Here is a 16,235-nt window from a genome sequence, read left to right as displayed (position 1 = left end):
TAAATAAATTTATTTAATTAATTTATGCTCTATTAATTATCTAAATAACTGACGAATTTTTAGTTTTACAATATAAAACCAAAAAATTAATCATAACTGAGTATCTTAATTTGCTCATTGCTAACTTGCTTTTGTTTCTATTTATTCCATGAATTATTCATATGTTCAACAAGTTCTTCTTCTAGTTTTAACGTGTGCCATATTCTTAGTTATATTATGTAATTTCTAGTACAACTTTGTTTATGAGTTTAATTCGTAATCCTTTTAAAAGCCTGACTGTTGCTAATTATTAATAGGTAGACATTGGAAAATATGCACTAAACGATGTCTAAATTATGCATGCAATATGTATTTTAAAACCTGCTGAATATTCACATATAATTTTAAAGATTTATTTAATAAAAATAATTTTAAAGATTAGAATTAATACAGTGTAGTTTGAATTTAAAACAAATTGTAATACCTATTATTTCTTGATAGACAGCAGATATGATAGCAGACTAAGTAAATTTTAGGTTTAATTAAAATAAAAATATATTTGGAACAAATAAATAACCAAATTAAATTATATTCAAGTTAACAATAATCAAATTCCAATCCTACGGTGCGCGGGGGTAGCATGGATCGCCGATCCACTTTAATACCTGCCTACCTACCTAATTATTGTCATAAAATTTAAATGACAATTACTATGTGTTAATACACACGTATCAAAGAACGTAAGTGCGAGTCAGAGAAATAGAGATGGAACGAACCGATCAACACCCCGGCCAGTATCCGGAAATGACTAATCAACACTTAGCCACGGAAAATAATAGATCTATCTCAGATTATTACTCTAAGACCGAGTACGGAACTGCCAATAGATCAACACTATAGTAGAAGCGCGCTCAGTCAATACCCTAAAACCAGTGGAGTTGTTATCAGATTAATACTCTGATGGACCTCCGGATGGGTGGCCTCCAGTCAACGTCCAGAAGCCTGGTATAGGTCCCACTAGATCAGCACTCTAGCGGAACTTAATTTTTTTCTTGTGGCGTACTGTGTTTTATACGGTCGTCGGCCTTCCATCTCCTCTAGCGCGCATTGATGAAGGAGTAACTTATATTGGGAGTGCGTGAGAATAAAGCTTTGACGTGAAGGATGCGTTGCAGATTGTTTAACCACATTCTCTTTGGGAAAAAAATGTAGCAGACATTTTTTGTAGCGTAGAAACTACAACGACATGATCTCATCAACGGTTTGTTGTTTGTTGGTTAGGCGACAGCCTACTTTGTAAACTCTTCTTGGATGACTGCCAAAAAGATGCTCCCCTCTGTAGATCTAATGCGTGGTTCCACCAAATCAATTGGGAGATTTTGCCAAGGCTTTTCTATCGTGGATAGTCATATCCTTCTGTTGACCGCATCTACACTAAAAGCATGCACTAGCGTGCTATTTGAACATAACCAGACCAGTGTTTTTGCGCTATCCGGCAAACAAGTGTCGCAATTCTTAACTGGCGTGTTGCTGTCCTGTTCCTATTCGGTTCACTTAAATGGTCGGATGATATGCGGCTTCTATTCGGATCTCATTCGGATTATATTTATTTTCGGATTCGGTTCCTATTCTGGATTTTTTCCTGTCATTGCTAGACGGAACCACATTTCTATTTTTTGTTCGAGCGCCACTTTGGGACGCTTTACTTGATCTTGAGCGTCATTTTGTGACAGGTAGCTCTTTTAGACAGCAGACTGACTAAAACTCAGGTTTAATTAAAATAAAATATATTTAGAAAAACTGAATAACAAAATAAAATCATATTCAAAATAACAATAATCAAACACCAATCATTCGGCGGCAGTACGGCTCCGCGATCCACTATTTAATGCCTTTAAAAATAAATTATAATTAGTGTCATAAAATTGAAATGACAATTACGATGTGTAAATACACACGCAGCGAAGAACAGAAGGATGGGTTAGAGAAATAGAGACTGAACGCGATCAACAGTCGATGCGGCGAGAAGCGGGAAGTGACTAATCAATACTAGTTACGGAAAAGAATGGGTCGGTCTCAGATCAATACTCCCAAGACTGAGTAAGGAGCTGTTACTAGATCAATACTTTAACAAAAGCGTTTAGTCTTCATTCAATACCCTAGGGCCAGTCGAGTTGATATCAGATCAATATTATAATGGAGCTTCGGACGATTGTCCTTCAGTCAACATCCAGAGGACCGGTAGAGTTCCTACTAAATCAGCACTCTAACTGAACTCTCTCTTGCGACTTACGCTGTTTTATACATTCGTCGACCTTCCATCTCCTCTAGCGCTCACCGCGCATCGATGGAGAAAAAACTTACGGTAGGAGTGCTTGTGTAGGGAGCGCTGACAAGACAAAGACGATGCACATTGTTACGAAGTAGAGGAGGACCTAATTGAACCAATTGAAGCTAGCAACGGGATATGACAGCTGGATTCCCTGAGCCCTCTATTGTTAAACCTGATTATAAATAGGATAGTAAAAAAAGTAATAACAAAAAAGGATAATAAATGGGAGAAATACAACTTAAAATAATCTGATATACAATATCTGATACGCAATACTAATCTGTCAAAATGAAGATGACTTACAACGTATGCTGCACGAATTTAATCAAACCATCAGAAATTGAATATGACAATTTCCCCAACAAAGACAAAATGCATGGTTATAACAGAAAATCTAAGTACTAAGATGTAAATTGGTGAAGAGTCAGATTATAAAACAGGTGATTATTTAAATATCTAGGCATTACACTATCTAGTTCGAAGCAGAAAAGTTCGAAGCAGAATTAGAAGATTAAGTCAATGGAGCAAACAGAGACAGGATGCCTGATTTAAACAACATGGAGACTTAAAAATATCGGGAAAGAGATAAACAGCAGAATTTACAAAACAGTTATCAGACAAATAGTGACATATGCAGCAGGAACACAATTGAGCAAAGAGAGAACAAAGAGAATGCTAGAAATAGCCGAGATGAAAATCCTTAGAAAAATTGTTGATAAAAGACTATGGGACATAGCTAGAAGGACAGATATACGATGATGATGCAAAATCGAGAACATCAAGTACTGGGTAAGAAAGAGAAGAGTAGAATGGAACGATCATATAAGCAGAATGACAACAACTAGAGGAGTAAAGACGGCGGGAGACGGTTCTCCAATAAGAAGGCGATAAGTGGAAAGACCAAGAAAATGATGCAACGGCAATTTACTGGAGGCACGTTGAAAAATAGACAGAGTTATGACTTCCAAAAAAAAAGGAAGTACAATTTTGTCTCCTATTTTTCTTTTAAAAACGATTGAATGCCCGCAAAATATGGTCTTAAGTGCTGCGGAAAATATTTTTTCTACGTATAGAATATATTAACCAACAATCAAAGAAAATTTATATTTTATGATATTCTATGAAAGCGACTTATAATAAAAAGAATATTTTTTTAATTCTCCTTGTATAAATTCGATCTAAACGAATATTTCGTCCTAACCTAAACTAAAAGGATATTTAGTTGAATTTTTTTAATTTTTCACTATTTATCAATTATTCATCTCATCTAGTATTGGTTGTGTTTGTTTTCAGTACACTTAAACCTCATTTTGTTTGGTATGAAACACATGTAACTCGAGACCAAAACCTCGTAGGTAACTATTTTTGTATGCAACAAGAATTATTATCGGTGTAAACTATATAGCTTACGGCGATAACAGGTAAATGAGGAGTGTATAATACAGGTAATTTTATTACACTAAATTACAGGCTTTGTACAAGGATGTAATAAATGTTAGAGATTTAATTTAACCGATAGTTTTAATTTCCAATTCAATCTGTTTACTCATAGAATGGGGCTTAATCCTTTAAAACTTGTGAAAAGTAAAAACAATGGTAACTTAGCAACAGCATAAAATCCATTCTAAAAGGAAGAATATTTAAGAAAAATTAAAAGAAGAAGCATTTACGGGCGACCTGAGATCGGAAAGAGGAAAAGGCGAGTTTTTTACAGTAAAAACGGTTTATTACGATTTCTGGCAAAACTATAAGTTTAATAGAAAAAAATCAAATACCAATATAGGAATAAAACTAGCTACAACTTTCGTATTTACACTTTTTTCACAGGAACTGAAAATTTATGTGGAAAATTCAAATAATCAAGTTTTTGGTTTTTTTTTATTTTTATCTTCTTAAAAAAAATTTTTTTTTGCGAAATTTGGTCAAATTTTTTTGTTAAAATTCACCGTTTTATTTAACACTTTTATTTTTTCACCTTATTTTGATTTAATATCGACGTTGGTCGGTGCGCTTATTTTTTTTGTAATAATCTTTACTTTGTAATGGTGTAAAAAAATATGCTAAAACAAATTTTTTCAGAAAATGCAAAAAAGAAAAACGAAAAAACGCGAATTCGATTTTTTTAAGCATTATGTAAAATTTGGAGCTATTTATTAAAATTGCAAATCGAAATATATTAGATCAGGGAAATAAGAGTTTTTTCGTGACAAATATATAATATGCCATATTTATGAGAACGAATTCTGGATTGAAGCAGTTGACTGGTTTGCTGGATAAAGACACCTTCACAGTTAACACATGTGTTTTTAGTTTAGTGAAATATTTATTTAAAAGGTTGTTGCCTTTGTGAGCCACTGTTTTGTTATGTTTGGCTAAAAGATTTTTTAGTTGTTCGTATAAACCTTTTAAATATGGAAGGGTTGTATACGTAGTCTTGATACTGTTGTCATTTATGTGTTTATGGTTTATTGTTATTTGTATCGTTGTAAAATTTATTAAGTCTTTATTTGAAAATAATTTCGATTAGATGTTCGAGATATGAATTATTTAGAAGGGCATTTTTTGTTTTTTGATTGCCATTGGTCTGTATTCTGGATCTGTTTTATAGTTTTATAGATTTATCAGCAAGACTTATAATTACAGACTTCTTATGGGAGAATAGATGATCAGAATTGTAGTTGATATATCGTGAATACCATATTTCTTTTGTAAATTACATGGTTTTAACTGTGTTATTAATGCGATGTAAGGTTATACCCAGAAAATTTATTTTATTATTTTGTTCAATTTCTATAGTAAACTTTAGTTTTCGATGGTAACTGTTAAAATTATCTAAAATTTCTATCATTTTATTTGTTGGAATAGCACAGATATAGTCGTTGATATAGCGGTAAAAGAATGGTGCATTAAAATCTAAATGACTCATGACAGATTGTTTTAAGTCTTCCAGAAGCAGTTGGACAATGACACTAGAAATACTTGCATCCATTGCACATCCATCCGGGCATATATGGGGAAAACCAGTCAACTGCTTCAATCCAGAGTTTGTTCTCATAAATATGACAGGAACAACCTCACGTAGAAATAAAAAGAAATACCAACGCAATCAATGACAAAAAAGGTACACAGAACCTAAATAAATTATATTTCAATCTTTTATTGATTTAAATAATAATAAATATAACACCATAAAAAACTCTTAAAGTCATAACATATCCCCACTTTACCTTTTTCGAAAATATCAATGATACTCCCATATAAAAATAATTATACACTAATGACAGTAAACCATGAGATATCAGATATCAATTTTTACTTGTCAAATAAAAGACAAAGAAGATGGCTACTTCATCTATTTATTGAAGACGTTTCGCTTTCTGTTTAGAAAGCATAATCAGTTCATCTAAAAAGAACAATGTGAAAAAACCAGATATCCAAAGAGAAGTTAAAACATGTATGTTACCTCAAAAAGACATCGTCAACGACGTAGCAGTCAACGATATTAAATTTGTAAAAAAGCTTCCAATAATGGAACATTCAGAGATAAAGTTGTATAAACAATTAATTGAAACTAGGTACAGTTTACAAATTAACGAACTTAGCACAGCAAAAGAACATGTGATAATAATACATGTGTATAAAAAATTTGTTATAAAAAACATTAAAATTTTGATGTGTAAAGAACTAGAAAGATCATGAGATGCACTTCCAACAATGTATTAACAGTACTAAAGTCCTACAAGATATTCAAAAAGGTGACTAATACATTTAATATGACAGCCGAATTGTACGAGGTCTAAATCAAATACGCCGTTTACTAATAAGAAAATCAACACAATATCAGTTCACAACATTTTTATTGATCTCCGTACATTTTACTCGATGATATGCGGTCTTTTACAGTGAGCCAGCTGTAACAACAAATGCATTCACGATACGTTTTAGCAAATAATATTTGGTCACCACAAATAATCCGAATTCGTAATTATTCACTCCTTATCAGTGGCGTTTCATGAAAGCGTGCTTAAAGTCTTGTATTAAAATTTGAATTTATTTGAGAATTTATTGAATAAAATAAAAACTGTTACGTTTTTTTAATAAAATGTTTAGATAATTTATTGCCAAATAACAAATATAACAATTGTTAGTAAAAACGTTTGTATTTATACGTATTTATGTTATGATTTTTAATCGTAAAGGCTCTGTACTGAGGTATTAAGATTTTAGAATTTGTAAATCTTAAATAATATTGTTCTAAATAAAATTGTTTTGAATTGGAAAAACTATTTTGGTCAAACTAGTGTACTAGGTACAGTTTATATATGTGGTTTACAAGACTTAAGCTTGAGAATGTTCTAAGGGCTCTGCTTATTAACGAGTGACATTAAAAAGTAAGTTAGCCAATTGTAGTGTCAATTACAGAATGCGTGTTAATTTTAAGTAATTGATTTGTTGCGTATCAATTAACTGAAATAAAATCTTAAAATAAATAGGTTTTAACTTTCAGGTATTTTATTTTGTTTCATGAATTTATGCAATAAAATCTTTAGTGTTTCTATAACTATTCAATTTATGATGATATATATAAGCTAATATACAATAAACAAATCACAACTGAACCAAATTTTTAATAATCTTAAGAGGTGGAGTTATAACCTCTCCAATTAACTTGTTTCCACACCACCCATGGAGTAAAGTTTTCGGTGCGTTTTATTTGTACGTGGTGTCCCCAATAGGCCTAATCCACAATGCAATATTCATTCAGAGTCTGTTTCTGACTGAGATGAATTTAAATGAGATTGTTTTATTATAAGAGTAATCAATTTTTTCACAACACTGGTAAATGTGACTGTTTCAATTAATTTTAAAAGCACATATGTACCTCATCTATCTAGCTATGGAAAGCTCGAAACGGAAGTGGAGGATCAAGTGAATAAAGCAAACAGAGCCGCAGGTTGCCCGAATGAAACAATATGGAGGAATAAAAATATCGGAAAAGAAAGGAAACGTAGAATTTACAAAACAGTCATCAGACCAATAAATGCGCGGCAGAAACACGACCTGATACAAAAAGGACAAAAAAATGTTAGAAATATCAGAGATGACAACCCTTTGAAAAAACGATGACAAGACAAGGTGGGCGGCATTAATAACTGCCTAAAAAACAGGTATAATGGAATGGCTACATAAGCCGAATGACAGCAAATAGAGTAGTAAGCACGGCGAGAGACGGTTCTCCAATTTGAAGAGGATCAGTGTAAAGATCACGAGAACAATGGAATGACAACTTACTGGAGGCACATTGAAAAAAAAGATAGTCATATTTACACAAAAAGAAGAAGAAAATATGTACCTCATAATTTTCCAAATTATTTTACTCCATTGATTCTGCAGAACTGTCTGTTGAACTGTCTGAATCATTTGATCCTAATTGTATTGTCACAGGCTCAATAACAGTATCCACCATGCCGTCCAATCTCCACATATCGTCTTCTACTTTAATAACATGGCTTATCGCATTGTTCCAATCAGTTGAATGTATATTGTCCAAACTGGCTTGCAAGAGGCGCTGGACATCAATAATTTTAAAAGTGACATTTTCTCGAGCTACACATCCTTTCATTTGTGCCCAAATTAATTCTATTGGGTTTAGTTCACAATGATAAGGTGGTAGTCTTAAGACGGTAATGCCATGAAGTCTAGCCATTGTATCCACAGCATACTGACGATATGTACTACGATGTTGTCTAATAATATTCATTAGCTCCATTTTAACCATATCCTCGCCGTATGGAATGGATTTTTCTTTTAACCAATTTTGTAAAACTACTTTTCTGTCACTCATATTAGGAATTCGTTCAACAAGTCGGCTATGATAGGATGCATTGTCTAATACTACCACTGAATTAGGTTCAATACGCTGAAGAACGTTTTCGAACCATCTTTCAAAGCATGTGGCGTCCAAGTCCTCATGATAGTCGCCTGTTTTCTTTGATACAAAAATGAGAGCACTATTTTGCAGAAAACCTGTATCACTACCGATATGAGCTACAATAAGACGCTGACCTTTGCCTGATGGTGCTCGTAATCCTGTTGATAAGCCTTCTATAAATGCTTGACGAGGAGTTGTTACAGTCGTATCATGCCAAATTTTGGAAATTGTATGACCGGCATTAATCCAAGTTTCATCAAGATAATAAATTTTTCTTTTGGAAAGACGATAATCTCTAATAGAGCGCAAATATCTTCGTCGCCATGCTACTATTTCCTCTTTATCTATTAAAATTGATTTTCGAGATCGTTTCATGTAACGAAAATTTAACTTGTGTAGAACTTTTCTTAGCGTTTCGGCGCTCATTTGAGGAATCATATTGTTTTCCAGTAACTTGGTCCTAACTGTTTTGATCGTTGGGGGCTTATTTTCTAAAAAGAATGTATGTACAGTCCTCCTGATTAAATTCAGTTGTGTTTCATCTAGATCTAGAGGTTTTCGTCCACGCTGGCGAGTTTTTGGCGCACTTAAAGTTGCTGTAATTTTAACTTCACGCACAATCCGTTGAAAGACGAAAATATACTTTCATTAATATTGCAAAGTTTTATTTATTATGTTTTAACTTCTGTGTTTAACAATGTAAATGAAATGTCAATTATAGTATTTTTATTATAGAGTGTGGCTTTATTACTCAGGAAACAAAAATTGAAAAGCCATAATGAACAATATTTCTTATCTTAACTTAAATCAAGTGATAAAAGTTTTTCCGGGCCCCTTAGAACATTATTGGCTGAACCATGTTCCATACACTTTTCGAAATTTTCTTGATTTTAAAAATTAATTATTGATAATACAATAATTATTGACTTTTTCGATTAAAAATTTAAGTATTAATGGTTTTACTTAATTACAATATAATAATTAATTCTTGATTTTTTTATTACAAATCCAAGTCTTAATCGTTTTGTTTTAAATCTTACAATGCGTTTAATGTGTTTACTTGTCATTTCATGATTTCATTTAAGATTTAAATCAATAGATTTAAATTTCACAGCTGTTTAATTTACTCTAGACTAATATGTAGTCTAAAATAACAATAATAATCTACGAGTTTGCAGTGAAAACTTTCCGCTGTAATGTATCAAAATTCACTCACGTTCACTGTGCACTACAGTACGCTACTGACACTTCTCAAATTTAACCATTATCAGCAGCTACAAATGTATGTGTCATCGTCTTCAAATTCTTGTCGGAGTTTAGTACACCACTACTCTAGTAAAATTGTTGTACAAAAAAGCAAATCAGCTTTTATTCATCGAAATTGTCCATATAACGACTGCAATAGTTACATTTCGTAGTTCAATATACATACAATTTCGTAGTAAAAATTATAGGAAGAAAAAGAACTAAATAAAGACTTCTCTTACGTTTAATTTCCAATCTCATTGCTTTCTCTGTGTTGGGTTTTTCGGTAATATTTAAAAAGAAAAAAATCGGTCAGTTCAAAATAACGATACAAGAGATAATATGTTACAGCACATTAAACGACAAAAGACATTAAATAATTAATTTTTTTTTTACTAAAGATCAAAATGAAATTTTAAAACCTCGGTTATTTGAAATTTTCGCATAAATTTTGCGCTTAAAGTTGTAAATTTTTTAATTACTTAAATCTTTGCCATTTAATTTCTTCCTATCGGACCTGTAGCCATGCCGAAAACTATATTAAATTATTTTTAGCCTTAAAAACTCACCCCCTTTGACTTTCTGACCACGTGTCGCCCTTAGATTATTTTTTCTTCGAGTGTTATTTACTTTTTTAATGGGTTTCACCCTGTTACAATTTTTTGGTCCCAAGAATTATTGGCTTTGACCTATTAAATAATAATTAATAAGTCTTTTTAAAAAATTATGTATTTTTGATTTTTAAATATAAATCATTTATTTTGCAGCCAAGCTGGAAACCAAGAGGTCCCTTTAAGGTAAGCATAAACTACATTTTGGTAATTATGTTGATCCCTTTATCTGTCACCAATTATTTTAGTTTTTTAACTTTTTTTCGAGTTTTAAAACATTGTTTTGAATCATGGTAGACGTAGGAGCAGGAGAGATGCCAAAGTTGTACAATACATAAAAAGATATACCATGGGCTATAAAAATTACAGACCCAAAACAGTATTGGATATGACTTATAAAATGTTAGTAATACTAATCTAAAAGCTACTAGGATCATTAAAAACCTAGTTTTATCTAAGTTTTGGCTACTATCACTAGCACAGTATCAATGCAATATCCGAAAAACCAAATCATTATAACTGACCAACATTCATTTCGAAGCCAACAGTAGTCTATTAGACTACAAGCCCATGGGTCATTTGACCCAGCATGAATCCCATATAAAAAAATCCTGCAATATGTAATAACAACTTTTGAAACTATGTTATTAAGTCTTATTGTTAAAGGTAAGTTACAGGTAAGATAAACTTGCCACTCAACGGGCGCAGGGTGACGTCATTTTGGCCAAACGTATTTGTACGCCATTTATAACTTAGTAGATAATTCAAAAATTATGACCTACGGCCTAATTCCGTAGAAAAATAATGGTACCAGTATCAGGGATTTTTTTTATTTTTAACAATTTGACACAGTACCGAATTCATATACAAAGTTTCGCATTAGTATGGAGAATAATTTTTTCGCAACACCGTACATTTCGTCTGGGTGAGCGGGGATCAGAAATCTAAGGCACATAGTTTCTTTAGTTGTTATTAACCATTTTATAGTATTAATTTATATTTGATTTATAAATGACCCCCTAAAAATGTCCCATACGTTATATATATATATATATATATATATATATATATATATATATATATATATATATATATATATATATATATAACGTATGGGACGTTTTTAGGGGATCATTTGACCGAACATAAATCAAATAAGTCTTTGAAAGAAAAGTCCTAAGAAAGATATTTGGACCTATTAACGAAAACGGAGTATATATAAATATATAAATATATATAAGTATATATAAATATATATATATATATATATATATATATATATATGTATATATATGTATGTATATATATAGTTTATAAGGGCTGCAGTCAGAAGGTTGGCCGAGATGTTAGAGAAACACGCTTTTCACTTTTTGTCAAGGTTTCGGAATTGTTTTATTCCGTTTTCAAGACATAGTCGTTGAGATTATTTACAATAAACTTTGACACTCAACATGAACAATACCTGTTAGTGTTAACACCATCAAAATACACCATCAAAAGATGTTATGAAATAAACCAAGTTTTATATTTGTGTTGTTAATGTTGAGTGTCAAGTTTATTTTAAATAATCTCAATGAATATGTCTTAAAAAAGGAATAAAATAATTCCGAAAGCTTGACAAAAAGTAAAAAGAGTGTTTCTCTAACATCTCGGCCAACCTTTTGACTGCAGCCCTAATAAACTGGTGGTTTTTTTTATATCGACAGTCACTAATATCCTGTAATTCTTATATATATATATATATATATATATATATATATATATATATATATATATATATATATATCCTCTAAAATAACAGCTGAACTGGTAGATGAAAAAGGGGTTGAGGTTAATTGGGTATACAGCTGATTGAAAGCCAAGTGTACTCTGTTCAACAGTTCATTATATTTCGCCAATTTTCATTGGCATCATCAGATGAGAGCTACAATTATTTAAAACATGGTAAAATACAATTTAATAATAGTTTATTGTTTATATACTTACTTGATTGAGGTTAATGGCAGTGCGATTTATTTTAATAACATCAAGTAGAAATTTTTTTTTTTTTGTTGGAACAATGTTGATTGTAGCTATCTTCGGCATGTAACATTTAGTTGTATAATTTACGTTCACAAATTAAAATATAGGAAACAAACACAATTCAAATTAAAAATAAAACAGACACAACGTTTAGTTCGGTAACTGTCATTATATATTTTATATATATATATATATATATATATATATATATATATATATATATATATATATATATACATCCAGCTATCCTTTTAAACTCTTTTCACGTTGCAGTAATTTAGCATCACCAAGAATTGCTATCATTTTCTATTTATAAATTGTGTATGTTCGTTTAGTGCACCTTTGTAGGCTTGGCACTGTTGTCGGTTTTTCAATATTCCGATTTTTTTTATATATTTAATTTTTTACGTCATACCTACGTTTTAACATCGAGCGGTAAAATCACTGTATTTGGCATCATTTTAGAGCCAATAGATGTTGCCGGTATTAATCCTTAAAAGAATATTTTAGATACCTAAATATCGATCGCTTTGGTTCAAGTTCAAAGAACGACATTGAAACTACCTGCTCACAAGTTGCAGTCTCAACGGGTTTTTTCTTCGTTTAAATGTTATATTTATTCAACCTAGATATTTTTGCCCAGAGAATCGTGTAGGGGAATATTTTACATATTTTCAATTTACAACCTGTTTAGTCGAAGCTATCGATGAATAGTTTGAGATAAATATTATGGTTTTATGGGATTGAGGCCTTAATTATTGGTTGTGATCCTGTTAATGTTTGAAATTTTGATTTCCATTCCGGAAATCGTTCTCAATAAACGTTTTTTTGTACAAAATGTGTATACACATGTTTACATAATTTGTACAATAAACAAAGTTATTGTAAAATAATAGTGGAAATCAAAACGTTAAATATTAGTTAATTAAAAATGTAATTTTCATCTCAATAACGACCAATAATTGTGGCTTAATCACATAAAAAAATAATATTTGACTTTGACCATGCCATAAGAAAGTAGTTCACGGAACCTCGCTAAATAGTTTAAAAAAATCTTATACAGAAATTTAAATTCTAAATAGTATGAGGGGTAGCTGACGAAAAATTCGTAAAGACGTACACTTGATTTTGCTTTGTTTTTTTTTAATAATCTTAAAAGGCAAAAAAAAAATAATTTTTTGCTTATAAAACGTTTTGTATACATTCTAAAGAAAAATAATTCAAATAAAAGTTGTAGACCATAAAAAGTTTTTTATGTAGAGAAATACCAAATTTAAATACATAAATAATTGATATAATTTCAAAAAACCGTAAACTTTAAGATATTATGTTTGTAGTAATTTATAAATGTTAATAACTTTGTTTTTTGCCTAACGACAGGTAATATAGCTACTTGAAATTATGGCAATTGATCAGTTATTAAAGTGTGCTAAATATCAAGCAGATCAAAAAATATTTTACAATTTATTCAATTTGTTTATGACAGAAAGCGATTATTTAAACAACCGTACTTGTCCAAACAGTATGACTCTACAAGTATTTTGTAACTTGCAATCGATTCTTTGCGCTTTCAGTTTTAGGGTATATTAAAAAAACTTAAACATATTATTAAATTTTTTATTAAAAACAGTTTGAATAGGGGACTTTTTAGTTTTTAGACCACTTCACGTTTTTTCAGTTTCTTTGACAAGTGAGGATTGTCTATTCGCTTATTTCTTAATATGGGCTATCAGCAATTATCTAGTCAAGTCAACACTATTATAGAAGTTACCCATAATTTTCCAGTACTCATTCAGACGGTTCATCTTAATTGTCCCCATATGGAACATAAGCCCGAGAAAAGTCTTAAATTCTGTTTGTGTTGTCTCTTTCCAAAACGCAATCCTCGATTTTTCTGAACGACTTTGTGCAAATATTTCGTCAGAGTCAATCAGAGTCACTTCCATCATTCATTTAATCTACATCGTCCTCGCCAGATGCTTCTAACAATGATTGTAATTCAGCAGTGGTCAATCTACGTTTATGTTCACATCTAGCTTTTTTAGATGTCGAAGGCATATTATTTACATCGATCTTTTTATAAATACTATAACTCACTTTTACGGAGGTAATTAACAATAAAAACGTTCTACTAGAAACTATCAACTTACGACTTCCAATACTATAGGCCACTTGAGGCACAATACGTTTTTACTCAATAATAGTTCCTGTATAAGTAAAATTATTTTTTAATGTGCTTCAATGAAGCACACTAGACATATTGCAGTATTGCCATCACATTCTTCACAGTATGTTTTAACTTTCTACTAGTCATGCTTCTTCTTAAAATTTTGTAAAATCTTGTACACTTTCTTCTCTTTGTATTATCTACATCGCTTTGCCTGAGATGGTATTTTTGGGTGTAACTGGTCGTGAGGGTTACAACATTTCTTTAATTGCAAATGCTTTCGCGAACTCCAGTCTGAACATAAGGATAGGTTGTCGCTTTTTTTACGTTTTCTATTATTTAGCAACTAAGCATTGACTACTACGGTATTAAATGCGGCATTAAATATTAATTCCACTGCCACTTTCCGGTACCACTTCAGAATTTTGCGTATTGGGCTTTGGTAAGAAGCCACTTGATCACTAAAATCAACACTCTTTTTGTCGGTCTTTTGTCGACCCATTTTATCACTTGTAAAATCAATAATGGGGTTAAGTTTCATCGTGAGTAGCTGGTTGCAACTTTTTTAATCGAGATTTTGGTTTTACATGTTTTTATAGTAAAACATCTGCACATGAATAATTCGTTTCTTAAACAATGATTTCAATTCAACGACCAATATTCTAAAATAAGGTGTTATTACGTCGTCCGGAATATTATAAACTGGTTCTCTTTCACAAAGCATTGGAAATATGGTTTACATTCTATATTTACAAAAATCTTTTACTGCAACTCTTGTTCGACTAAACTAAACTAAATTAATACACAAAACAAATTAATCTATTTTTTTTATAGAAATGCAGATCCCTGTTGGATTTTTATCAGTGCGGCATGAGTCACTGGTGTCTCGTATATCCGGACCTCTTATCGCATTACAAACATAATTCTCAATTAGCAGTGCGGTACAAGATACATTTAGGTCGTATAATCTTAAAGCCGTAATAAGACCATAAGACCGTATGTTATAAATAAATATATTCCTATAAGAATTATCTTGAAAGATGAAAAAATACAATGAAAAAGTGCAATATTAAGTGTTATTTAAAAAATAATAAGTCATTCACGGGCATACAGTTAAAAACAAAAGTTTTCAGTGTTCTATTGCTTGATTATTATTATCTGGTATTCTGAAAATGTTGACATTTTTTCCTGGTCTGATCTTCCTCAACTAACGTCATCTTTCTTATTTGGTGGGTTGTATTGTTCAGGACTCTTTAAGTGTTTTTGTTGCTATCCATAGTGAATGATTTTCTTTAGACAATGTACTAATGTAGTGTTCAAATGTGGAATTGCGTGCATCATGTAGCGCTGATCTTAATTGTCTGATTATCTATCTCTTGCTCTTCATTTTTCGACTATTAGTTGTATAATATAATTCTGAGTGTTATACGCGATAAACGCGATAAAGATATCTGAAACAACTGTTTTATGTGTTACCAAAACAGATGAACAGAGCACTATAAAGAGGAAGTAGAATTAGCTATAAACAGCTTGAATGGGGAAAAGAAGTAAGCTTAGACCAAATACCAGCAGGAATTATTCAACTGAGGAAAAAAATTAAATGGATATTTTACGATAATATTTCACGTTCTGTGACGCATTCCACGTTTGACACACTGTCTTGTTTAGTTTTCTGTCATTCTATTTGTTAAATCCTATCTCATTCTCATCACAGCGTCAAGGAGCAGTAAATGTGTGCACTGAACGGGAGGCATATGTCTAACAGTGAACGTTGGAGATTTTTCGAGTTTATCATATCTTCTTCTTTAAGTGCCTCTCCTATCGGAGATTGGATATCATTAGGGCGATTCTAATTTTATTTACTGCTGTTTTGAATAATTCGTTAGTGGTACAGCTAAACCACTCTCTTAAATTTCTCATCCAGGACATTCTTATACGGCCTGGATT

At 31.3% G+C, this 16,235-nt stretch overlaps 1 protein-coding gene across 7 annotated transcripts in view; it reads left to right on the top strand.

Annotated features, from left to right (window-relative positions):
• The window catches only part of Mp (collagen XV/XVIII-type protein multiplexin), a 1,493,071-nt gene that overhangs the window by 1,280,042 nt on the left and 196,794 nt on the right, over positions 1 to 16,235 (top strand). For all 7 annotated transcript variants that reach the window (XM_072537153.1, XM_072537150.1, XM_072537151.1 and 4 more), the window contains one exon: positions 10,256 to 10,285. In XM_072537153.1, coding sequence (XP_072393254.1) covers positions 10,256 to 10,285 — 30 coding nt within the window. The remainder of the gene's footprint in view (positions 1 to 10,255; positions 10,286 to 16,235) is intronic.

This window comes from Diabrotica undecimpunctata, chromosome 7 (assembly GCF_040954645.1).
Source record: "Diabrotica undecimpunctata isolate CICGRU chromosome 7, icDiaUnde3, whole genome shotgun sequence".
Lineage (NCBI taxonomy): Eukaryota > Metazoa > Arthropoda > Insecta > Coleoptera > Chrysomelidae > Diabrotica > Diabrotica undecimpunctata.
Note: the sequence above shows the minus strand (reverse complement) of the source record. Positions and strands in the feature narration are given on the sequence as shown.